The sequence below is a fragment of the Musca domestica genome, unplaced genomic scaffold (assembly GCF_030504385.1).
Source record: "Musca domestica strain aabys unplaced genomic scaffold, Musca_domestica.polishedcontigs.V.1.1 17, whole genome shotgun sequence".
Taxonomy (NCBI): domain Eukaryota; kingdom Metazoa; phylum Arthropoda; class Insecta; order Diptera; family Muscidae; genus Musca; species Musca domestica.
This window is the reverse complement of record NW_026712230.1, coordinates 13,521,921-13,549,017: the sequence shown is the minus strand read 5'-3', so window position 1 is coordinate 13,549,017 and position 27,097 is coordinate 13,521,921. Positions and strand designations below refer to the sequence as shown.

Genomic DNA, 27,097 nt, shown 5'->3' with positions numbered 1-27,097 from the left:
TTGTTATCGACTATATTTTTACAGAAATTATTGTTATCGGTGACATTTTGTGTAGAAGTTATTGTTATCGACAATATTTTCTTTAGAAATTATTGTTATCGACAATATTTTCTACAGAAATTATCGGTGACATTTTGTGTAGAAGTTATTGTTATCGACAACTTTTTCTATATAAATTATTGTTATCGACAATATTTTTTTATATAAATTATTGTTATCGACAATATTTTCTTTAGAAATTATTGTTATCGACAATATTTTCTATAGAAATTATTGTTATCGACAATATTTTCTACAGAAATTATTGTTATCGACAATATTTTCTACAGAAATTATTGTTATCGAAAAAATTTTCTACAGAAATTATTGTTATCGAAAATATTTTCTATAGAAATTATTGTTGTCCACAGTATTTTCTTTAGAAAATATTGTTATCGACATTATTTTCTATACAAATCATTGCTATCGATAATATTTTTATTATTATTATTGTTATCAGAAATTTGTTCAACAAAAATTATTGTTATTGACATTATTTTCTATGGAACATATTGAAATCGATAATAATTTATATTTCTGCTATCGAAAATATTTGTTTTAATTTGAACGTTTTTTTATTATTTTTTGTAAAAAGTGCGCTAAAGTCCCACTTCATCCATTATTTTTCCCCTTCCTTCCCAACTATAAAAAAAGTCGGTTGCTTTTTTTTGTCCATATTTACTTTTTTCTTTTGCTTGGAGCTTCCACAATAATGTCTATGAATTAGATTACAAAACAGCGGTATATCAGAAAATAAAAATTTATCATTTCAGCTGGCTTCTACTTTTTTTCTTGCTATTCATCTTGGAATTCTTATGGCAAAAAAGGGTTGGCACTTGCCACTGATAGTTTTTTCGTCTCCCCCTTCCCATGTCTCTCTGACTGCTTTTTTTTATTTTATTTTCGAAATACACCCAATTTGGAGGCTGTTCCTTTTGTTTGTGCGTCTCTATTCTGGCATCTTGAATTTCCTCCTTAACTAAATCTGCCAAATAAGTAAAACTGAACGAACGAATAAAAAAAACTGGCAAAATCTGTTTGTTATTCTTCGTAGAGAATTGCAATTTTAATAAATTTATTGAAATTACAAAGATTTTTAGTGTTGTTTGTTTGCCCTTTGGGTGTTTTGAAAGAAGGCAAATAAAATATGGATGTCTATTTTTTGTTTGTCAAGGAATTGGGGGAGTTCACCAATATGTCATAAGTCAAAATCTGTTTACAAATGAATTTTGGGGAAAAATTAAAATAAATTTGTTTGCTCTATGACCTTTTGCCATCTATAGTATTTATTATGGATGGCTTTGAGAAAGAAATATCAAAAATTTACCTTTAACATTTTATTTGGAGAAATTATTATACATTTTTCAAACTTGAATCCAAAGAATGGATGGTGAATTTTTAAATTCAAAGAATCATGAAGCATGGTTTTAATCCTAAAATGATCGTCGTTAAAGTTATCATCAGTGATCCATAAACCTGCTGCTCTATCAATTCTTAAATTTCCATTTTTTTATTATATTTCAAGGAAAACTAAAATAAAAATTTTGACCAACATCACGTAAACTATTTATAAAATTATATATGTTTTTCCAATTCCATATTAATTTATATTTCCCTTTTATAAAAAAAAAAAAAATACAACATTTTTATGGTCTTGTTTTGATTCAACTAATCAAAAGTTTCCTTTCATTTTCTTTGATATCTTTTGTAGTGCATCTATGGTTGTTATGTACATTCTGCCATATTGCCCACATTTCATCGCAGATGTTACTGGCTATTACAGAATCCGGATATTGTTTTGGTACACTATTTAAATGTCCCATATCCGGATGATAATAAAATGGCCGTCATTGCGCCGAGCATCAGTTTGTGGGGCGATAAAAAAGAATGGACAAAGGAGGAGCTGGTTAGCCAGTTGAAACCAATGTGTAAGTATTATTTTTTTAAGAGTAAGAAAAAAACATAACAAGATATCGTAATCGACAAAATATTCTATAGGAGTTATCAATAATATTTAGAAAAAGAATAATTGATGTGAATCTTATTTAAGGAGTTTTTGTAATCCCCAATATTTTCCAGAGAAATTATTGTTATCGACAATATTTTCTAAAGAAATTATTGTTATCGACACCAATTTCTATAGAAATTATTGTTATCGACAACAATTTCTATAGAAATTATTGTTATCGACAACAATTTCTATAGAAATTATTATTATCGACAACAATTTCTATAGAAATTATTGTTATCGACAACAATTTCTATAGAAATTATTATTATCGACACCAATTTCTTTAGAAATTATTGTTATCGACACCAATTTCTTTAGAAATTATTGTTATCGACAATATTTTCTATAGAAATTATTGTTATTGACAATATTTTCTATAGAAATTATTGTTATCGGCAATAGTTTCTATAGAAATTATTGTTATCGACAATATTTTCTATAGAAATTATTGTTATCGACAATATTTTCTATAGAAATGATTGTTATCGACACCAATTTCTATAGAAATTATTGTTATCGACAATATTTTCTATAGAAATTACTGTTATCGTCACCAATTTCTATAGAAATTACTGTTATTGACAACAATTTCTATAGAAATTATTGTTATCGACAATATTTTCTATAGAAATTATTGTTATCGACTAAAGAATTAAAGAAATTATCGTTATCGACAACATTTTCTATAGAAATTATTGTTATCGACAATCATTTCTCTAGAAAGTATTGTTATCGACAACAATTTCTATAGAAATTGTTCTTATCGTCAAAAATTTCTATAGAAATTATTATTGTTATCGACAAAAATTTCTGTAGAAATTATTGTTATCGACAACAATTTCTATAGAAATTATTGTTATCGACAATAATTTATATAGAAAATATTGTTATCGACAGTAATTTCTATAGAAAATATTGTTATAGACAATATATTACAATATTTTCTATAGAAAATATTTTTATCGACTATATTTTTTGTAGAAATTTTGTTATCGACAATATTTTCTATTTATATTATTTTTATCAACAATATTTTCTATAGAAATTAAAGTTATTGACATTTGCATTATCAGAAAGCAGTTAGTTTTCTAATCTGTCTCATTTTTTCGAATCATTCCAGTATCAACAGTAACCTCAGATGATGAATCGGATTCTGGCAATGATATCGAAATATCGGTAAGTTTATTTTATTATCATTATTTTTTTAAATTTTCATTTATATGATTTTTTCCAGACTGCCGAAACCGTTGAATCCATTGTATGCCAGTTAATGGAGAAACAGCGTCTATCACGTCAGGCTGCCTTGGTCAAACAGCTGGATTGTGGCTGTGGCGATGCCTCATGTGCCGATGGTAAAACCTGCACTCATCCAGTGATGCGAAGGCCCAGTTTAATTAAATCTTCGAATGAGAAACGTTTGCCGGCTTCCAATTCGGTTGAAAACTTTGCTCACAGCGGTAATAATCCGGCCACACCGAATGTTGTTGTGGGGCCAAAGGTGAGTTGTTATATGATATATCTCTACTGAAGATGTTTCCTCAGATACTGAGGATCAATTTTTTTTTGCTGTAGAAAAAATTGTTCAATTACTAAGAACCAATTTTTTTATAGAATAAAGTTCGTCAATTACTGATAATTGATTTCTTTGGTTATTAGAGACAGATCTTTTTTCTTTAGAAAGAAATAGGATTTTCTTGTTTCCTGGGCAACTATAAAAATTTCTTTCTCCCTCTCAACAGCTCTATTCTCGTTGGTTGGATAAGAGGGCAATACGCGAGGCTAGCAATGCAATGGACACGCAGAACTCTCATTATCCACAGCAACAACAACAGCAACACCATGGTCATGGTCATCATGCGCCGACTCAGCAGCTGCCACAGGAATCGGCAATTAAATTCCAAATTATACCGCCACACAATGAACAGCAGCAGCAACAACAACAGTATCGACAGCATCATTACAGTGCTACAAATGTTGGCAACCATCAGCAGCAGCAACAACAACAGCAAATGATGACTAATCGAAATAATTTAATAATGCAACAACAACAACAGCAGCAGCAAATGCAAACAAATCAAACTAATTTCAATCAAATGCAAGTCAGCGCCAACAGTAGCAACAATGCGATAGTCAGTAATAATAACGGTGTTGTTAGCGTTGTTGGTGGTGCTAGTAATTTACAACGCTACAATAGTGCAACACAACTCATACAGCACCAGCAGCAGCAACAACAACAGCATCGCTTCCAAATTGCCAAGACAACCGTTACTGCAATGGAACACAGTGGCAATATTTCGAGTAGTGCCACAGCTAATCAACAAACCGCAATTACATCATCGTCCATCTCCTCAGCATCAACCACGTCAGTGATGTCCACTCCTACAAGTCAATCAAATTCACATTCTTCGGCCGGTCCTGGGGTTGGTTTAGATGTGAATATGTTAAGTCATACAGCTAATGTAACGCCCACCAATGTCAGTGGGGGAGGTGGGGTTAATGCCAGTAATAAAATCAACCACAACACAAATATCAATGCAACTGGAATAACAACAACAGCATCAACTACAGTTTTGCATCAGAAGCCAAATGATTTAAATGTCATAAATAATAATGGACCCAATGGCAGCAAATATACAACTAATTACAATCAGCAGCAACAACAACAGCAACAGCAAATAAATTCTTCCAATAATAATTCGATGCTAGGCCATGTCAACACCCAGCAGCAACAAAAACAAGAACAACAGCAGCAACAACAATATTATAAATTGCAACAAAGCAATAACAATAAACAACATCCACCACAGCAGCAGCAGCAAGAACAACAGCAAACCCCCTCATCCTCATCATCAGCCTCCTCAACTGTTGAGCCCATGTGTATGTCACCAGAACATCAACCCTCCACAGCCGTTGCCTCCACCGCTGTCTTATCTTCACCATCACAAAACACACACAACAACAATCATCACACTCAGCAGCAGCAACAACAACATCATAAGCAACCGCATTTAATGATGTCTTCATCTGATTCCATTTCGGAATCTTCAACGTCTCTCTCATCATCATCATCGTCGTCTTCAACTTTGCCATCTGCATCGTCACAGAATTTTATGGATGTAAATCAAAAGTCCAACAACAATAATAACAATATCGGTAGCACTACCACAACAACAACAACAACAACAGAAAATACACAGGTATGGAGAAATAGAAATTATTGCAATAATAAAAAATGACCACACTTTACGATTATTCTATAAAGAAATTTTCAATTAAGAACATAAAATTGAAAAAGGGATATATTTTGAGAAAGGGATGGGAATTCTGGGACTACCTTAATTTACATTTGAAATAGAAAGGGATTTTGTTAGAAATTGCAAAATTACAAAATTTGATCTGCAAGCCGGAAATAATAATAAGAATTACAAAACTCAACATGTCAGAGGTAAACATTTCCTATATTATGTTAACGTTTCCCATAAAAATGTTAACAGATGTTGAGATTTCCTATGCAAATTTTAACAGAGGTTAACATATCCAATAGAAATGTAAACAGAGGTAAACATTTTCTATATAAATGTTAACAGAGGTAAAGATTTCCTATATTATGTTAACGTTTTCCATGAAAATTTTAACAGAGATTTACATTTCCTTTGAAATGTTAACAGAGGGTAACATTTGTCATCGAATTTTTAACAGAGGTTAACATTTACCATAGCAATGTTAACAGACGTTAACATTTGCAATAGAAATGTTATAAGAGTTTAACATTTTCTTTAGAAATAATAACGGAGGCTAACATTTCCCATAGAAATGTTAACAAGGGGTAACATTTCCTATAGAAATTTTAACAGAGGTTAACATTCCCTATAGAAATGTTTAACATAGGTTAACATTTACCATAGAAATGTTAGGAATGTTGCCATAGAGACGTTAACAGAGGTAAACATTTACTATATTATATTAACGTTTCCCATAACAGAGGTTGAGATTTTCTATGAATTTTTAACAAAGGTTAACATAGCCAATAGAAATGTTAACAGATGTAAATATTTCCTATGTTATGTTAACGTTTCCCATAAAAATGTTAACAGGGATTAAGCTTTCCTATACAATTTTAACAGAGGTTAACATATCCAATAGAAATGTAAACAGAGGTAAACATTTTCTATATAAATGTTAACAGTGGTAAAGATTTTCTATATTATGTTAACGTTTTCCATGAAAATTTTAACAGAAATTTACATTTCCTATTAAATGTTAACAGAGGTTAACATTTACCATAGGAATGTTAACAGACGTTAACATTTGCAATAGAAATGTTATTAGAGTTTAACATTTTCTGTAGAAAAAATAACGGAGGCTTACATTTCCCATAGAAATGTTAGGAATGTTGCCATAGAGATGTTAACATATTCAATAGAAATGTTAACAGAGGTATTTACTATATTATATTAACGTTTCCCATAAAAAGTTAACATAGGTTGAGATTTCCTATGAAATTTTAACAAAGGTTAACATAGTCAATAGAAATGTTAACAGATGTAAATATTTCCTATGTTATGTTAACGTTTCCCATAAAAATATTAACAGACATTAACATTTCCTATGAAATTTTAACAGAGGTTAACATTTGACATCGAATTTTTAACAGGGGTTAACATTTACTACAGGAATGTTAACAGACGTTAACATTTTCAATATAAATGTTATTAGAGTTTAACATTTTCTGCAGAAATAATAACGAGGTAAACATTTCCCATAGAAATTTTAACAGAGGTTAACATTTCCTATAGGAATTTTAACAGAGGTTAACATTTCCCATTGAATTGTTAAGGAAGGCTAAGATTTGCCGCAGAAATGTTAACAGAGGTTAACATTTCCCATAGCAATTTTAACATAGGTTAATAATTCTTACAGAAATGTTTACACAGTTCAAAATTTCCTATAGAAATATTAATAGAGGTTAAAACTTCTTAAAAAAAGTTAACAGAGGCTAACATTTTCTATAGAAATTTTTACGATGCTGAAAAATTCCTATATCAATTTTAAAGGAAGTTAACAATTAATTTGGAAATGTAAGCAGAAGTAAACATGTTCCATACTAACAGGGGTTAGTATTTCCTATAGATATGTTAACAGATGTAACCGTTAAAAATGTTTACATTCCATATAGGAATGTTAACAGATGCAAACATTTACTATATAAATTTTATCAGAAGTAAAAAATTCCACTAGAAATATTAATAGAAGTTAACAGTTCCTATAAAAATGTAAACAGAACTTAACATGGTCCATAAAAATATTAACAGGCAAAAATTTCCACTAGAAATATTAATAGAAGTTAACAGTTCCTATAAAAATGTAAACAGAACTTAACATGGTCCATAAAAATATTAACAGTGGTTGACACTTCCACAGGAAGCGTCTAACATTTCTATAGAAATGTTAACAGTAGTTAACATTTCCTAAACAATGTTAACAGTGTATAACGTTTCCTATAGATATGTTAACAAATGTTAAGATTTCCTGTAGATATGCTTAACATTTCCATATCCTATTAATGCTAATAGACGATAATATGTCTACTGGAATTGTTAACCCTTGATATGATTTTCAATCAATTTTAATCACATCTTTCACTTTATTTACAGATGTCTTCGAACAACGAGCTAGATACTTCCAAAATTACAAATAATAATAATATAAACATAAACAACAACAACAATACAAATAATGTGAACAACAGCAACAATTTAACTGAAAACAACAACAACAACAGGAACAATCAATTAGATGACTACAACAATTGTACTATTAATAAGAATCCAACAGGTTGTGCAGCATCAGACGCTTCCAATTGTAACAATTCCATGTCACAACAAAACCCCAATCCCAATTCCAACCAAACGAACAACAACAGCAACACAAACAACAATGATAATTTACACAATACTAATACGAGCAGCAGCAACAACAATAGCATTGTTAATTCATCCACAATTGGATTTGAAAATCTAGAAGACGAACAGCAAAGTCACATCGCAACACAACAACAATCGCAACAACAGCAGTCTCACGCTGCCTCCTCCGAATTGCAGGACACTTTGGGATTCTTCAACGAGACCCTGGATTTGTCCCACGAGGATATACAGCGTACCCTTATAGCCAATATGCCCAATGAGAATACGCTGCTGAATTCTTTGGATTTCATGAATCCCAATGGTGGTGGTCAGAATGTGGAACCTGTAGCCGATGGACCACAATGTGAACCAGATCAGTTATCGGCCGGTGCCGATGCTGATGATGAAGACACCGATGATGTCTTTGCCCACTTGGATGCATTTGATATGCTCGTCGAATTTCCCGAACTTGATTTGGATGATAAACAGGCCTTGTCTAATACGGCCCTGGAACAGGCTGCAAATGGTGTAACGGGTCATCATATGACTGGACATGATTCCACGGCAGATTCATGTCATCAACACCTAACAAATCTCCCAATTTATGAAAGCAGTGGCTCTGCTGGACATCAGGATTTATCGAGTGACAAGAAATTTTTGAAGATCTGTGACTTCAGTCCTGATTGGTCATATCCTGAGGGTGGTGTAAAGGTTTTGGTAGCTGGTCCCTGGACCATGGATTGCCAGTACACAGTGTTATTTGATTCCCAGCCTGTTCCCACGGTAATGGTACAAGAAGGCGTTTTACGTTGCTATTGCCCAGCCCATGAGGTGGGCTTTGCCACCATGCAGGTCTCTTTGGATGGTTATGTTATTTCCGATTCCGTCATGTTCGAATATAAAATGTCAGTCTACCAAGAGGCTCCATTTGATGATAACACCAATGATTGTCTGTACAAATTTTCATTGTACAATCGTTTGACCACCATTGAGGAATCACTGCAAACTAAGCCGGAAAGCGTTGAAGCTCTACCAGCCTCACAGCAAATATTCTCACTACAGGGAAATTTGGAGGAAAAATTGGTTAGCTATTGTCATCAGCTAACTAAGATGACATGGCAAAGTAATGCCTCGGCTAATGGAGTAACCTGGAATGCCGGCTATAAGGGTATGACTATGTTGCATTTAGCCGCTGCTTTGGGCTACAATAAGTTGGTGTGCGCTTTGCTAACATGGCGTACGGAAAATCCTCATATCATTTTGGAAACAGAAATCGATGCCTTTAGTCAGGATGCTCATGGCTATACGCCATTGGTGAGTTTGAATTATTTTAAAGTTTAGAAGAGAGATTAAAAGTTGTTTTTTTACTTTTAGACTTGGGCTTGCTCACGTGGCCATTTGGAGACTGTCACCTTGCTATACAAATGGAATCAAAATGCTTTGAAAATCAAAAATCATGCTCAACAAACACCTCTAGATGTGGCTCTTGTTAAGGGGTAAGAAATTTGAATATCATAACTTTTGAAAAGTGTTGGTCTACTAAATGAGTTGTTGACCATTAGATGGTCTGCATTTTCTGAAAAGATCAGATTTTAAATACGGTCCTTTCTTCGACATTCTATAGTTTAATTTAAATTGAAACCGAATTGTCACGAGCAATGTATTTCTTATCATTTATATTTCTTTCTTGTTGTTTTTCAGCCACAAGCTAGTCGTATCGGAATTATATCGCTTGGAACATGAATGCCAACGAAAACAAAGCAGAGGTTCGCTCAGCAGTTTATCCATCAATCTTAATAAATATTCGGTATGTTGGGATTGGTAAGAATATTCCAAGGGATTTGACTTTATGTTTTTTCTCCCTATTTTCAGCTAAGCAACGATGAGAGCGATGATAATCCCTCATTTACAGTATTTGATACAACAGATCCATCACAACGTAGCCACGATGGTGTATTTCTAAGACCAGTAGCCGTGAGCAGGTATGTTTTGAAATTAATCTAATATTCAATACTTTAATTTCCCTAGTGACACTTGCGTGGGTAACCATGGCGTTGGGTTTGCCAACGTCCCTTCATTGAGGCCATGGGTCTGTCCAAAATGCTTATTTACATTTTGTCAGGGAAACCTCTTCCTCAGATTATTGATTTTAGTTGAGAAAAGTTCCCCCAGTGAGGAGATGATGGACTTTCACAATTTATATTCCACATCTATGTCTTTAAGAACCCGATTTCTTGCCAAAAACGAAATTTGAGGGACTTAAACCCCAAATCGGCGGAAATATATATATGGAAGCTATAGCTATATCTGAAACGATTTTCACCAAATTTAATGTACTTGCTTCTAGACGGAATTCGATTGGAAATGCCAAAATTCAGGTCATTTGAACTGATATTGGCTATTTGGTTGAGGATATATATGGGAGCAATATCAAAATCTGAACCAATCTTGACAAAATTTGAAACATTTATTTCAGAGGTGTATCTGATATCTGGTACCAAAGGGACTTTAAACCCCAAATCGGATAAAACATATATATGGGAGCTATAGGTATATCTGAACCGATTTACACCAAATTTGAAGTACTGGTTTATAGGATGAATTCAGTCGTAAATAGCTAAATCAATTTGGGCTGATATTAGCCATTTGTGCACTATAAACCTGATATCGGATAATGATATATATGGGAGCTATATCCTAATCTGAACCGATCTCGACAAAATTTGATTGCGCTATTTTCGAGCCGTATCTGATGTCCGGTATCAAATATCATTTCTATTCTAGACTGAATTCGGTCGGACGTACCAAAATACAGGTAATTTGAACTTACATTAGCCATTTGGTGCACAATTAACCCGAAGTCGGTTGAAGATATATGGGAGCTATATAGGGTTCGTCCTTGGGCCAAACAAATATTGTTTGCAAAATTTCATCTCAATCGGATAATAAATGCGACCTACATTTTGTTAACAAGAATATATGGAGGGACTGACATGCGTAAATCGACTCAGAAAGTGATTTTATGAATATCCTCAAAAGTAACTATGGATCTATATCGCTTCCTTCTCCATGTTACAAACAAATCCACAAAGACATAATACCCTTACACTATGTGGTGTACGGAATAAAAACTCAAGCAAAGGAACCAGTGAAATAATCACATCACATAAAATCTTTCCCATAAAATTTTGTTCAGTAGTTCCAGGGCTTCAATATTACGGTGATATTAGCTCCTGGTCTATTCTGAGATGGAGCCCATGAACTATTCTCATTCATCTAAAGGTCGATTGGGTGTTGGCACGAATATTGCTGGCAATCTTCGAATTAGTAATCTCCTTCTTGCTTCTAAGAATGTGCAGTTGTGTATGTAATAGTGGAATTTACGGGTTGATAGGCCAGGGAAACAAATCCTGTTCAAACTTATTTTTAATAGGCCTTTTTTGGGCCAGCTATAACATATTTATGGAAGCTATATACCAATCTGAACCGATTTCAATATGATTTTGCTTTTGTTCCAAATTCCATTACTCATTCAAAATTTGAAGACTGTATCGCCATTCGATCAATAGATATGTGTATATAAAATCTAAATTTTTGGGAGATACCTCCCATTGTGACGTTATATCTCCAGATAGAAGTGGTATTTCAAAAATGTATATAGCCTATGTTACTTTCAGGCGATGTTGTAGTATACTTGGAAATTTTCAAGAAAATCTGTGCAGCGGTTTTCGAGTCCATAAATTACAAACCAACATACAAACATTTTCCTCTTTTGTAGATGCATATATTTCTCTTGTTTTAAAAATGAATTAACATTCTAAAAACTTAAATTATTTAATTTTTTATTGCAGCAATCAAAGTCCCCCAAATAGTAGTCGCTTTTCGAAACGATCTTCCATAGATAGTGGCATTAGCATGGATATCAGAAGTAAACCTGTTAAGAGCTTTAAAGATTTGACACGTTTACACAGGTAAGATCCTTCTAAAGTGTTGGGTAAGAATAAATCTACAATTGACATCACTCTTTTATTTCAGTTTGGATGCACATGACAATTATGGTGGTGGCAGTGGTACAATGGAATCTCAACTCGATTCAATTGCAACACCAGCAAATACAACGAATTCTTTACTCTCACCTCTAAGGAAAATGGATTTTGCCTTATGTAAGTATCACACAAAGAGAACTACACAAGCCAAACTCTCTACAAACAACGTAACAAAAATCATTTTCTCGAACGGTTTTCCTACTTTCACAAAGAAATTACATTAAAAATTCAGATGCATTAAATTTTTATTCAGAATTTATTAAAAATATTATTTTTATTTATTTTGGTTTATATTTATACAAAATTGTTTATTAATAAATTTATGTTTTTTTATTTTCTCTTTTTAATTTAATTCTATACGAAACCCCAACTGACATATCAATATATTTGCGAAATTTTTTGATTATTTTTGATTAAAATTTTTAATTTTGAATTAATTAAAAACCATTAGGCGAAGTATCAACTGGTGATGCAAGTCCTTTGCCAGACAAAAGTAACGATGATGATGATACATCAACAATTGATAACGAAGATTGTTGCAACGATGTTGTTGCAATGCCCAATAAAAATATCGATGCCGTTGTAGGTCAGTTAATTCTGTTTGTTATTATTCAAAAAATAAAAAAAACAAATGCAAAATTAAAAAGAAAAAACCAATATAAATTGCCAAAAATCAAAAGAAACAAATTTGTTGTGTGATATTTTGTTTACTTTCATATTTGTTTTATTATAAGTTATTGGTATAAATGCGTTTACAGTGAAACATCTCACAAGTGGCAATTGTTTATATTTGCCTGTGAATTTTAAAAATTATTATTTAATGAAACCTACTACTTAGATATTCGCTCGAAATTACCTTTTGAAATGTTCCACTGTATTTCGTGCATTTTAATTCTCGTTTTATGTAACTCATAAAATGTAACATTACAACATTTGCACTAACAACATTTTGCATAAACGATTTGGATAAAGTCCAAACTAACACATATACATACTAACTGTGCTATTACTGACTAATCATATCCATAATATCATCTATTTAATATAACAACATTATTTGTGTGTAATACTGTTGTTAACCAAATAACCATACTCTAATCCTTACTACCAACTCATCATTATTCCTGTCTATATTAGTTGAATATTATTAATATTAATTGATATTTATGTACTCGATGTAATTTGATTGCGTCATATGTTTATGTATGTATGTGTTGATAAACCATAGCTGTGCGTGTACCTAATTTATACATACTTGTATAGTATGAACAATTAATGTAACTGTAATTATTCTATACATACTAAAATGTGGCGTTATAGTGCGTTAGTTAAACGATGGAAAAAAGACCACTCATCACCGACTGTAAAAGATATAATGATGTAAATACCATCAGGTCCGTTGTAAACTAAAAGAGAAGGGACCAGGAAAGAGATAGAAGAAGATTTTTAGACAAAAGAAAGAATTCAGAAACGCTAAAGTATTACCTGCTATAGCTAATAAAAATATAAATATTTATAGTCTTTGGGAACAATACATTCAAATACATGGTGTGTCGTTGTAGTTAATTAATTAAATAAGAGAAATACAAACATTTATAGTCTTTGAGTCTTGGGTGTGTTATCGTGTCGTTGTAGTTAATCCATGTCCAGTCTTTTCTAATGCAATCGAAAACGAAACGAAGACAGTCGCTCGAAGTTGAGTTAAATTTGCTTTCTAATTCCAATACACTATTTTATCAATAATTACCGGGAAACAAGCCGATTATGAAATTAGAGCTAAAAAAGACAAGTTTATTGGCGTTTTTAAAGTTCACATCAAAAGTAATCAAAATAGAGGGGACAAATTCCACCTCTTCCACAGTTTTCGAAATTTTCGGATTAAGTTTTTAATTTTGGGTATAAATGTCATCGACAATATTACTGATAAAAATACGAGGAATATTTTTTGTCAAAAATGCTAACCTAAGTAAAAAAGGGATAATTTTTGTCCTTTGTGTACCCTAAGCCATATGGCTACAGAGGATATATATCATTTGATACGGCCAAATGGTGCCTCATCGAAATAACAGTTTAAGACCCTAGGTCTCTTTGTACCAAATCTGTTTCATTACATTTGGAGTCGATCAAGCGATTTCCGTCCGTCTGTCTGCCTGGCTGGTGCGCCCGATAACTCTCGAAGGAAGTATCCGATTTGATCCAAACTTTGTACATCATAATATTATTGTCAAATCTAGATCGATTTCGGATATAGGTAATATCGGTCCACTCCTTTTGGTACCTTCCTCCCAAAAGTCGAAATTTTCAAAAATATATGTTCTGCACAGAAAGAAAAACGATAATCCTATTTTGCTCCAACCTTTTAAATCCTAATTAGGTGCGAAAATGGATAATATCGGCAACTCCATCAAGTACCTCCCCACAAAAATTCCAAATTTGGAATATTTATAACTCTTATAAAATGTAATGTAAGAATCCGATTGTCTTCAAGTTACACACATTTCAATATTTTTATTAACCCAAGGTCTGGTGTGAATATGGACCTCCTTCTGGTACCTCCCCCACAAACGGTCAAAATTTTGAATATTCAAGAAGCTCATAAAACACGAAATTAACATCCGATTCCATTCAGACTTGGCACATCTCATTATTTCCATCAATACAAGATCTGCTATAAAGGCGGTAGAGATCGGACCATTCCTTCTGGTATCTTCGCCATAAAGGGTCAAAATTTTTAATAAACAAAACGATCATAAATCCGCATATTTTTATTAACCCAAAGTCTGGCGTGAAGATGGGATATATAGGTCCACTCCTTCAAGTACCTCCCCCAAAGGGTCAAAATGTTGATTATCCATGAAGTTCATAAAACGCGAAACTATCGTCCGATTCTATTCAGGCTTGACAAAATCTGTTATAAAGATGGTAGAGATCGCTCCATTTCTTCTGGTAAATCCCCCAAGAGGATACAAGACTTTGAAAAAAGAAACGCTTAAAGAAAAGAAAATAATCATCCAACTCTCTTCAAATTCCACACATCCAAATATTTTTGCTAACGCAAAATCTGCTGTGAAGATTATACATATTTGCTAACCCCTTCTGGTACCTCAGCCAAAAAGGGTCACAATTTCCAATGCTTATATCTGTCATAACTTGCGAAACAAGTCGGCGATTCTTAACAACTTGCTATAACTAAATATTTCTAAAACTAGAAATCTGATAAGAATTTGTAATTTATCTGTTTTTATGATTTCGCATAAAAGTGGATATGTATGTCTGATTTTCTTCTAATTTTGCACATTCCAATATTTTTTTCTGTATTAGGTGAATAATTCGATTCACTATATCGGCTACTTCACGCATATTCCCACATTTTCCAAAAAATTGCACTTATCTTATATAAAGTGTAGTAAGTAGACGATATAGTCCAAATATGGCACGTTGTAATATTTATATCAGACTTAGGTCAGATTCGAGTTGATAAATATTGGCCAACTGCTTCGGAACCTCACCCATAAATGCCCAACAGTTTGAATAATCATAATTCAAGGCTAGGGGTATACATCTGTCGGCAAAACCGATTGATACTATTTTACTTGTTTAAAATGTGGTTATAAGCTTCCTTTAAACGAGATAACAAAATAATTTCTTATAAAATTCTACTTTAGGTCCTAGGAAACGTTAAGAGTCTACATCTTACTTAAAAGCGAGGAACTCATATTAAATTTAAAACACATAATTGGTATTTTCTGTCAAAGACAAAAATATTTTCATCAAATTTAACTATAAGTTATCAAAGAAAATAAATATCTATTTTAATTATATATCAAAGAATATTTGCATCAAGATTCCCTAAAACCCTAAAAACAAGGTTATCTAATTTTTTGATCAAATTTACCTCAGACTGTTTTCGAGTTAACGTCTTAAAGTAAAATGAAATTTCATTTTAGACTGAAAGTGTTAAATGGAGAAATATTCTACCCAAAATTTCATTATAAATCTCATAATAAACCCTATATTTAGGTACAATAGTTTTTATGAAAATTACATTCAAAGTTTATGTACTAAAAGTGAAAATTATGTATATGCTTTTTTCTGTTATCGCACATATCTAGTCCGAGTCGAAACATTCCTGCATGCTTCATTTTTCGAGGAAAGTGTTAAAGTAAGAACAATTCTAGATCAAACGTCATTGGGGGTCTTTGAACAAAAGAAATATGTGTACCCAATCTGTTCCATTTAAAATGGTATCAATTTGTTGGAAATTTTCTTATAATTTCACATTATAATATCAAGTCTGGGTTATGAAAAATGCCAAGTAAACTCGATATAGTTCTAGTACTCGAATAAGTTCTAGGTGCTTGACATTTTGAGACCTTATAATGTAGAAACGCTATTTCCAAAAAATTATCAATATGGGCCCAAATTTTGAAAATTAGTATTTTTGTGTTTTGATTCTCTCAAAGCAACGTTTACAAATAAACTTGAATATATACAACGAGTTTCAACGCCCCCAAAACCGCCACGGTTTAAGTAATTTGCGAAACAAGATCCTTTAGGGTCCTCCAAACCTTCAAGTTCACCGATTCTGTTGACAATTAGATTTATGGCCTTTTTTATCGCAAATATTCTAAATGAGGTTCATTATTCCATTCTGTTTGTAAAACCTGAATATTTGGATGTCTGGAATTTAAAGAGAGTTGAATGATTTTCTTTTCTTTAAGCGTTTCTTTTTTTTTCAAAATCTTGTACCCTCTTGGGGGATTTACCAGAAGAAATGGTGCAAATCTTTGTATAGAACTCTGAAATTTAACACAACAATTTGTAATATTTTCTTACCTTTCTAATACTTGAATTGAAAAAAAAAAAACAAAAACATCAACTTTCAACCTATTTAGAATCTCATCACAATCATGTATAGATACAATTTAAATATTTTACAGTTTTAATATTCAGTTTCTAGTTCGTTTACGTTTTAAGAGTATAGGGTTTTTAACAAATTTTCCAATTTTAGGTCCACAATTTAATTGAACCAAAAAATAAATAAAAATCTGGCTTTAATTTACCAAAAAGTTGGCTTCTCAATTTCTATGTACAGTAAATTCTTAATAGTCTCAGGTTCTCAGTAATCTTCTCATAATCCAAGATAGACTATTGTTGTCTCAATTTGTTAAATATATTTTCATTTGTGTTAAATGTCATTTAAATATTGTTGTACACACAGAGTTACTAATTTCATTATGAAAAAGCTTGGTTTTTTTGTTGTAAATACATCTTCATTACACTGTTAATCATAATGTTAAAATCGTTGTCTAACATTTAATGTAGTTTTCATGTTGTATATTTCAATGTACGTGCGTGTGTCTGTCTTCCTATCTGTAACTTAATGTTGATGTTAATTAATTGTTTAAATTGCCAAATTATTATGAAATTTTACACATTTTTGCTATTTTCTTATGATAATTGCAGGGGATTCAGATGCCAAAGTGTTAACACTCGCTGAACATATCATAGCTGCTATGCCAGAACGTATTAAAGTAAGAGCACCGTCATTTGGGAATACTCAAAAAACTAAATTTATTTGCTTAATTTCAGAATGAGGCTGATGAAATGATGGTTTTGGGTAGTCCCATGACAGAACCTTTAAATTCCGAATCATCGGGTTTAAATGACAGCTTTATGGATCCCCTTTTGGATTCACTGCCCAATGCCCATTTCGATAATGAATTTAATTTCGACTTCAACGATCACACATATCGTTATCATGAAGTTAGTACACCCTGCTCTAGTCTAAGTCCTGCCAGTTCAGGACCGCTGCAATCACCGGCCAGTTATTCCATACTGGGTCATGATCCATCGGTTAGTTCACCCAGCCCGCCACCGTCAACTAAACAGTTGACAGAATTTCTTCATGCCTCTAGTAATTCCCAGTATCCCTTTGAGGCTGATTTTAGTAAATTAACATTAACAGGTAACACATTAGGAATTACCAATTTAGAATATATTTTAATAAGAAAATTATGTTTTATAGATACCGAACAACGAGAACTCTATGAGGCTGCCAAATGCATACAAAAGGCCTACCGTTCGTACAAGGGTCGCCAAAAGTTGGAAGAACAAAATAAAGAACGAACCGCCGCCATTGTCATACAAAACTACTATCGTCGCTACAAACAATTTGCCTATTATCGTCAAATGACCAATGCCGCTTTAGTCATCCAGCATGGTTATCGTTCGTATTGTCGAAATAAACGTTTTAAGAAATCTCAAAACACCTCAACGCTAATGGCATCCGGCGGGACAGCTCTACACAACAGCGACAGTCAGGATAGCACGAATTCACAATGCCTGTCGAGCTTTTTTGATAATTTTGCCAAACAGGAACACAATGCCGATAGTTCACCGCAGTCGTGTAGTACCCCAAAGGAGACTAGTCCTTCGGGTCCATTGAAGTAAGTAGATTAAAAATAAATGTATTAAGAACTATTCTTTATCATTCTCTCTTTCTTTTTTCCCTTTAGACGTACTTACTCACAATCAACACAAAATCAAGCTGCCAGAAAAATTCAACAGTTCATGCGACAATCACGCATTAAGTGAGTATTTTTCCATAATCATAGTGTTATGTTTTAAGTGAAGTATAAGAAACGGAATTTTCTGTATGGGAATCTAATATTTATCCTTTATATGTAGATTGAAAAGTGGCCAGAATTATCAGATCAATTTAGTTTGAGACAGGGTCTTTCGTCTATTGATATAATTAAGGCTAAAACGTCATATTCATTATGAACGACAATTAGAGATGACATAATAATCTTTTCACAACACTAAAGACGTATGGATGCTGTGATTCAAATTGTATTCTAATATCAGGGAAGTGTTAGGAAATCAATTTTCTTCCTCAAGTTTCGTTTTAAACAAACGAATCTGTAGTAGTAAACTCTAATTTTTTTTAGTATAATTGTATAATCAAAACTGTGCCTTAAAAACATATTTTAAGGACTATAAGATCTATAATTTATGTTATTATGTTTAAATATGAAATAGAAAAATAAACGACCCAAGTGTGCCTCATGGAAATTAAGGTTTTGGACCCCAGGTCTATTTGGACAAATATTCCAGGGTATTTGAAATTGATCTAGTCATGTCCGCCCTTTGTTCTTACTTAGCACATCGTATTATTTATATAACACATAGGTCAGATGTGAAAAAGGGACAATATTGGCCCACTTCTTCTTGTACATCCACCACAAATGGTCAATATTTGGAATAAAAGGAGGAAAATTTCTTTCTTAAAACTGAGGAGTTTTTTTTTCAAACTCCGCATATCCCATTTAGAAAGCATTAAATTTCGCATAAAGATGTACTTTATGTAATCACAATTCTCATAAAATGCAAAATAATTCCCCAGTAGTGCGATTCTCTAACTAATGAGGAACAGAATGAAAGAAATTAAAAAATAAATGTTTAGAAATTAAAAAATAATCTCTTAAAAACTTTTTATTGTTAATCGTGATGTTTTTAAAAGAAATTTGGAAGTAAATATTCGATGTAAAATACGAAATTCAAATTTTGTACCAATATTTCCTAAAAAGCTCGCGGAATTTTCATTGATATTTATTAATATTTCAAAAATACATTCCTGATTTTTTGCGTTTTTTATTAAGCACATAGAGATCCACTTGTAACTAACTTATTTAGAAAGCTAGTTATTTCAAATCACTAGAGTTTCGTCAAAAAGAATTGGATCGGAAGGGGTACACTTATGACCTACATTTCATTTTGCACTCATTGTCATATCAAAAATGCCTGGTAATAATTAGTTTTGAGTGTCCTATTCCGGTTGTTTTCACTGCCGAACTTTAGATTAGGTCTAAGGATGCACAGCTTCACTCGAAGATCTTTGATCCATTGTTTTTATCCTAGAAAGAATGAATAGTAAAAGGGACAAGTTAAAAATAATCAGTCGGTTTTGCCGACTCATGTATACCCCAAGTCAATATTCGATTATTTAAATATATTTGGACTTCTGTTATGATTATTCAATTTGTTGACCCTCTATGGAATAGGTTCCGATGGAATTGGCCAATATTGTCGATTTCGTGTCGAGCCTAAATAAATATGATGCAAATATGGCACGTCGCAAAATTTATATGATATTTCGGGGCTTGTACTATATCGAGTACTTCCTTCTTTTTATATGAAATAATTTTTAGAAAAATTACTCATTTTTTGTCAAGTTATGACAGATAAAAATATTGAAAAGACCCTTTGTGGGTGAGGTACCACAAGGGGTTCGCAGATATATATCATCTTCACAACAGATCTTGTATTAGGAAAAATGTGTGAAATTTGAAGAGAGTTGGAAACTTACTTTGCTTTCTTTGAGCGTTGGGTTTTCAAAATCTTGAACCCTATGTGGGCAAGCTACCACAAAAAATGGTCCGATTTCTACCATCTTCATAACAGATATTGTGTTGATAGAAATATTGAGATGTACCAAGTCTGAATGGAATCGGATGTTATTTTCGCGGTTTATAAGCTTCATGAATACTCAAAATGTTGACCCTATGTGGAGGATATACCAGAAGGAATGAGCCGATCTACACCATCTTTATAACAGATCTTGTGTTGATAGAAATATGTTAATTTCGCGTTTAATGAGCATCACGGATATTCAAAATATTGACCCTTTGTGGGGGAGGTACCTAAAGGAGTGGACCGATATATTCCATCTTCATACAAGACCTTATTGTGATGCGGGTAATTTGAAGAGAATCGGGCACTTACATAACGTTTTATAACAGTTATAATTATTCAAAGTTTTAACCCTTTTGGGGGAGGTACTTGATGGAGTGGACCTATATTGTCCAAATGATATATACCCTCTCTAGCCATATGGCTGAGGGTATAAAGATACAGAATAGAAGGGTGGTTTATCTATACAGTAGATGTTTTTTAAAAACCTATTGTTCATCATAGGAAGTTGTTAAAGAGAAAGGCGTGTTATAGAGGCGAGAACCAGAAGTAAGCATTTATTTTTAAGGAGAGAAGTATAGTTAGCAGGATAATCTGCCTAAACAGGGAATGTTGTTAGCAAACATGTAGATGATGGGATATATGTCTAAAAAGAACGTTTGAGTTTCTATCTCCCACATAACAAATAGCCTATATCTCCTGTTTGATAACATGACACACCTGCATAGTAGATGTTTAATCGTCTCTACCTCTTCTTCAGCGTAATATAGCCAGGAAAAGTCTGCCAGTCAAAAAGCCTACCGATATTCTCTAATCTTAGAGATTAATAGAAGGGGCAAGTTATTCTATGATAAGTCTCAGTGGTGCGTGTACTATCAGTCGTTACCCATGATGATCATTGAATTTAATTTGTTCCTTGAATGGCAATGGTTCCATGGCATCCAAATCCACTACTCAATAATTTACTTTAAAACTAACCCCTGTGTTTGTCTCATCACCATTACCCGGTGGTTTTTGTTGGTACTTCCAACACATTTTTTATACATTTTACATTAAAAAGTGATTGTTTTATATTTTCCCACTGCACCGAAATGGTTTCGAAATGCATTTTTGTGTACGTCACTGAGTACACTCTCACGTTCAAAGTATTATTCGTCGATGTTTAGACATTTTTTAAGTATATTGCATCTATAATACCAGTTCTGTATTTGTTTTGTATCTATGCCAGTATTAAATATCTAATATTCTCAAAAAACAAAACAACTTATAAACTATTTTAAAAGCTATATATAATAAAAATTATCAATCATACAATTCCATGCACAGCATATGGGATGGAAATTTAACAACGCTGGTAAGATACTGTAAAGGTTTTATTTCGAGCAGTATTATTTCTTTGGTTTTTTATATAAATACTTATTTTTAATTTCAACGTATTTTGAAGAGTGTTACTAAAAATGTTTGTGTTTTTTTATTTTTGTCCTTTAGACTTCAGAGAGAACGAGCCGAAAAAGAGAAGCTGGTGCACCAACGCAGGGCGGAATACCTTCAAAACTTGCAGTTTCAAGGACAACAGGAAATTGCCTGCCCAATCGAAAAGAGGTGAGTTTAAAATATTTCGACTTTTGTATAGTTATTGTTGATCTTTGATCAATGTATTTTCTTTGGGTTTTTCGTTTGCCTTGAGGTCACAATTTAAAAGAAAAAAAAAAAAAAAACACAGACCGATTTTTTTATATTGACTGCATTTTGATGGAAAATTATACAACTATTTACATTTTTATATTCTCCACCTTGTAAAATAGGATACATTAAATTTGTCATTCCGTTTGTAACACCTCTAAATATTCGTCATAGACCCCATACAGTATTTATATATTCTTGATCTGCATAAAATTCTAAGTCGATTTAACGATGTCTTACCGTATGTCTTTCTGTTGAAATCACAATACAGCTCACATTATTTGACGTTTTGTTTGGCACAGTAGTTTGTATTGTGTCTAGGATGGTTGGTATTGAAAATGAGATATATCGGTCTCCGTTTTGGGATAGACCCCATATAACGGTAGCTCCCGATATTCAGTATTTTGATGGTTTCAGCCACATTCTTTCACCAATTTGTCTAAAACTGGTATTTGTAGTCCGTTATGATTTCTAGTTCCGGTGGCGGAACATTGTATATACAGGTTCACGTTTTATTTAGCCCCCATATAAGGATATCTCCCAATATTCGGTATTTGATGTTTTTTGTCAAATTTTTCAACGGATATGTTAATAAAGAGGCTTTGTTAGTTCGTAATGGGTTCTAGGTCTGATGGAGGAATGTTGTACATATAGGTCCAAGTTTTCGTATAGCCCCCGTATAACGGTACCTCCCGATTTTTTCACGGGGTTGCACCTGTTGCGGAACATTAAATATTTAGGTTCATGTTTTCCTGCAACGCACATATAACGGTACCTCCGGATATTCGGCATTCGGATGATTTAAGCCGCATTTTCTAAAAGATTTGTGTGAAATTTGGTACTTTGTACTTCAAAACGAAAAACGAGCTCGCAGTAAAGCCATTGAAATTCCAAAAAGTGCAAGAACTTACACCGCAACTGGAAGAAAATAGACTCAAAAGAGCAAAAGAGTTGCTTCGGTGAGAAAACATTCGTTGTCCAGCAGTTTGTAAACAACTAAAATGATCGTGGTTACTTGCTAAAGAGGTCAGCTGAAAATGTGCACCTTCGGTTGGCCACCAGAACTCAAGCGCCGGCCATGGTGATTGTGTGGGCCGCAATAACAGCCGATGGTCGCTCTCCGCTCGTATTAATCGACAGTGGCATCAGAAGAAATGCCGAATATTATCGCGAAAATAATCTGGAGGGTGTATTAAAGCCTTGGGCACGCAAACATTTTGTCCGCAGACCTTGGACATTCCAACAGGACTCTGCACCATCACGCTCAATGGTTACAAAATTAGGTTCCTTGCTTCAGCGCGCAATGGCTACCAAAATCTCCGGATACCAATTAGTTGGACTATTGTGTCTGGAGTATTTTGGAAAGCAAGATTGGCACAAAAAAATCCAAGGTGTCGACCATCTCAAGCAAGCGCTTCGCCGGGAATGGGCCAAAATACCGCAGAGCAACATTCGGGCAGCGTGTGACGATTTCATTGGCCTTTGAAGGTCATAATTCGTGCCAAAGGTGACCAATTCGACCAAATCTAAACTAATTCTAAAAATTGATTTTATTTCCGACATTTTTTTCTTTCATTCAATAAAATTTTAAAAAAATGTAAAAATTATCGTGTTTGACTTTGTTGCAGTTTTTTCATCTCACCCTGTATATGCTCCTGTTTTGGAATGGTTCCCATATAACGGCTCCAACCACTGTATTGCTTTTTGAAAGCTCAGACTGCATTCTCCTTACTTACTGAAGTTTGTAGTTTAAATTGGAACACGTTTGAATCCAGATACTTTTGTATAAAAATTGCTTCTTTACATAATAGTGGGGGTTATTAGAAGTTCGGCCCGGTCGTACTTAATGTCTCTTTACTTGTTAAGGTTATATTTTTTATTGTAAAAAAATTAAATCATTTCAACAGCATACTGCAATGTTGCAAGTGCAGAATTAACGAACTCATAATTAATTACAAACATCGTATATTCTTGTTATCATATAACTTGTTTCTATTTCTTACAGTGATACTACAGAACATCACACTGACTCCAACATCACAGAGCTTGTCAATAATGACATAACCAACAACAACAATCATCAATGAAAAGGAAATTAAAATATCTAGTGTAAATTACCCAAAAAAAAAAGAAAACAAAAATCCTTAATTATATAAGAGAAAGAAAAACAAACATCTCCCACATATATTTGAGACCCCAAAAGAGGAAACTCTAAAAATAAAATCCCCAAACGAAGTCCACATATACTTAAACATTTTACTTAAAGTACTAGAACTCCACGATAAAGAAACTTGCAACCTTCCTTATTCCTCTCAAAAAAAAAAAAGAAAAAGAAAACACAACTAAATGAGCGACAAAAATAAAAAACCTCGTTTCTTTGCAAATGAATTTTCAGAATTTTACTGAGATCTTTTCATAAAAATAAAGCTTTACTTCAATGAGTGAAACTATATAACTATTATATAATTATTACTATTTAATATTATAAAATGAAAGAAAAAAAAAATATTTCAAAAAAACTGCTCTTAACTATTATTATAATAATTATAATTATTATTATTACTGTTACTGAAAGAAATTTAACACAACATCAACAAGAAAAAAATCACTATTAATCTAAAATAATTAAAACATAATTTTTAAATATATTATTATCTAAACTGCTAGATAAATAACAAAACAAGGCAGTGGAATGGCCTCTCACACTCCTATACACACACACTTTTTAAAAATATTATATAATTATTAAAATTCATGAGAGTATTATTCAAATAACAACAAACTAAAAAATATATAAAAAATATTATTATTAAGAAAAATCTTAAAAAAATACATTGTTAAAACCAATAAACTTAGTAAAAAAATATGTTTTTTTTTATTTTTTTCATAATTTATTTTGTTTTTATCTAAACTGAGAATTAAGACCTCTTTAAATGTTCTAAACACTTTTTTATTGCTCTACATATATAAAAAAAACTTAAACAATTATATATTATTATAATATGTAAAAATCTAGTATTAGTTAGCCACTATATTTTTTCTTCAATTTGTATCTATATACGGCAATTAAATAAACAAAAACAAGAAATACAAATGAAAACAACTACAAATCGAAATGAGAGAGAATTTTATGTACGTGCACTTTTTACTAAATAAAAAAAACATATATATATTAAAGTAAAAACTTATATTTATTAAGTATAACACCCCTCACACACCTATACACCACTATTTATATGTATTCTATTGAAAGGAAATATCTTTAGGATTTTTTTTTTTATTTTTGAAAGTTTATCATCAAAAAGAAATTGGAATTTTTAAAAACTCAAGGCATCAACGATTCTATGCTACAGAATTTCTGTGCTTAACTTCGTCACATTATAAGATTTACTTACTTCAGTTTCAAATTTAAAAAACTCATTAGATCTTTACAGCATGTTTATAATTTTCATTTAGTTTGTTCTCCTTTATATGAAGATAAAATGTGTAAAGGTGAAAGCAAACCGAGACAATGTTCTTCATTCGGAGATTTTTGTTGATTTTTCTTGAGTGTATGTCATATAAGATTATTAGTATTCCTTTGCGACAGCAAAAATCTGTTTGAATGAGGGGTAGACATTTTAAGGCTTAAGCATAAAAATGTCCTATAGCAAATGGGAAATTAAGTCGGTCTAAAAACCATATTAGAGACCAGAATACCTTTTCTAATCTGAAATTTTATTGATAATATTTTCAATTTTTTAAGGCACCAGGTTCCTTGTATTTAAAAGCACAAGTTGAGCATCCTGTAGGAATATTCAACCCAGTCAAAAAAAAAAAAAAACAGTATTCATCTAAAACCTTTCTGGTTTTTCATTATCTTGCTCCTTTAAGCGACAATTGTACCATTTTCCAGCCCCAAAAAAAAAAAAAAACTGTATTCATCTATATCCATTTAGGCCACTTTCTGGTCTTTTTCCTAATTTCATTATCATGCTCCTCCCTATTGACGAATGAAAAGGAGCCGAATAGGAGTCACCTTCGCAATTGTGTCAACTCTAGTCCCAAATCTTGACACGTTTAAAATTTGATAATTGAAGAAAATATCGTAAAATGCGAATTAAAAGTCTGGCGGGATGTGTAAGAATATTCTTGCCAGTCCAAAATCGGCATTCCTCTACGAGCACCTAGGAATGATTTTATGCTCTGTTGGTGTCTACTTTAATAACCTGATCTCGGTTCTTAAATCATGTATTCAATTGCCGCTTAATGAGCTATCTGCCTGCTTTTCGACTAACTTCAATATCGTGCTCACACCACTTCAGGCGGTAAATCAGGAGCCATTGCCGGGTTAGATTTCTTTGCACACATTAAATGTTGATTGCCAGCCCCCAATACCTTTTATTAAGAGGAACTATTCTATACAATGTATTAGTTGATGGGATGCATGGAATATATAACCCAGTTCAAAAAACAATATTATCTTACTGCCTCTTCGGTAATTTTTCCAGTTAGTTTGTCAAGAAAATATTCGAATGTCCGCCACAGGATTCGAATCTTCACACTGTGCAAGCAACCACAACCCACCATATTGATATGTCCTGGAACCCAACAAAGCTTAATGAGTCCACATATGACAATTTGATAGCTTTATGGTCCGCTTGACTATCACCTATCATTTCGGCTGCATTCCAGATTGCAGGAATCTCCATCTGCCGACTGGTTATGTAATTATTTCTCTGTACTGGTCGTAAGGACTTATCAGTTGACTAATTTTGAAGTCTTTCCTCGATCAGCAATCAATATCCATTACGGATACATCTGTCGGATTCAATTCGATTAATTCGTTCAAAAGCATCAGCATTGAATCAATGCCATCTCGTCTTAGTTTCGGCTTAGCAAATATCTATGAGAACTTTCGTTCGTTTCTGCGACTGTCTTAGCACTGACATTGGTTTCTG

The 27,097-nt window shown here is 32.6% G+C and overlaps 1 protein-coding gene across 2 annotated transcripts in view; it reads left to right on the top strand.

Annotated features, from left to right (window-relative positions):
- Positions 1–24,494, top strand: part of LOC101895484 (calmodulin-binding transcription activator 1) — a 180,981-nt gene extending 156,487 nt beyond the window's left edge. For both annotated transcript variants that reach the window (XM_059120576.1, XM_059120577.1), the window contains 17 exons: positions 1,751–1,967; positions 3,171–3,226; positions 3,285–3,548; positions 3,790–5,247; positions 7,705–9,267; positions 9,328–9,449; positions 9,655–9,760; positions 9,826–9,935; positions 11,805–11,924; positions 11,989–12,116; positions 12,451–12,585; positions 17,466–17,533; positions 17,592–17,967; positions 18,028–18,448; positions 18,518–18,592; positions 21,963–22,076; positions 24,163–24,494. In XM_059120576.1, the coding sequence (XP_058976559.1) occupies positions 1,751–1,967; positions 3,171–3,226; positions 3,285–3,548; positions 3,790–5,247; positions 7,705–9,267; positions 9,328–9,449; positions 9,655–9,760; positions 9,826–9,935; positions 11,805–11,924; positions 11,989–12,116; positions 12,451–12,585; positions 17,466–17,533; positions 17,592–17,967; positions 18,028–18,448; positions 18,518–18,592; positions 21,963–22,076; positions 24,163–24,244 (5,415 nt within the window). In that variant the 3' untranslated portion in view covers positions 24,245–24,494. The remainder of the gene's footprint in view (positions 1–1,750; positions 1,968–3,170; positions 3,227–3,284; positions 3,549–3,789; positions 5,248–7,704; positions 9,268–9,327; positions 9,450–9,654; positions 9,761–9,825; positions 9,936–11,804; positions 11,925–11,988; positions 12,117–12,450; positions 12,586–17,465; positions 17,534–17,591; positions 17,968–18,027; positions 18,449–18,517; positions 18,593–21,962; positions 22,077–24,162) is intronic.
- Positions 24,495–27,097: the final 2,603 nt, after the last annotated feature.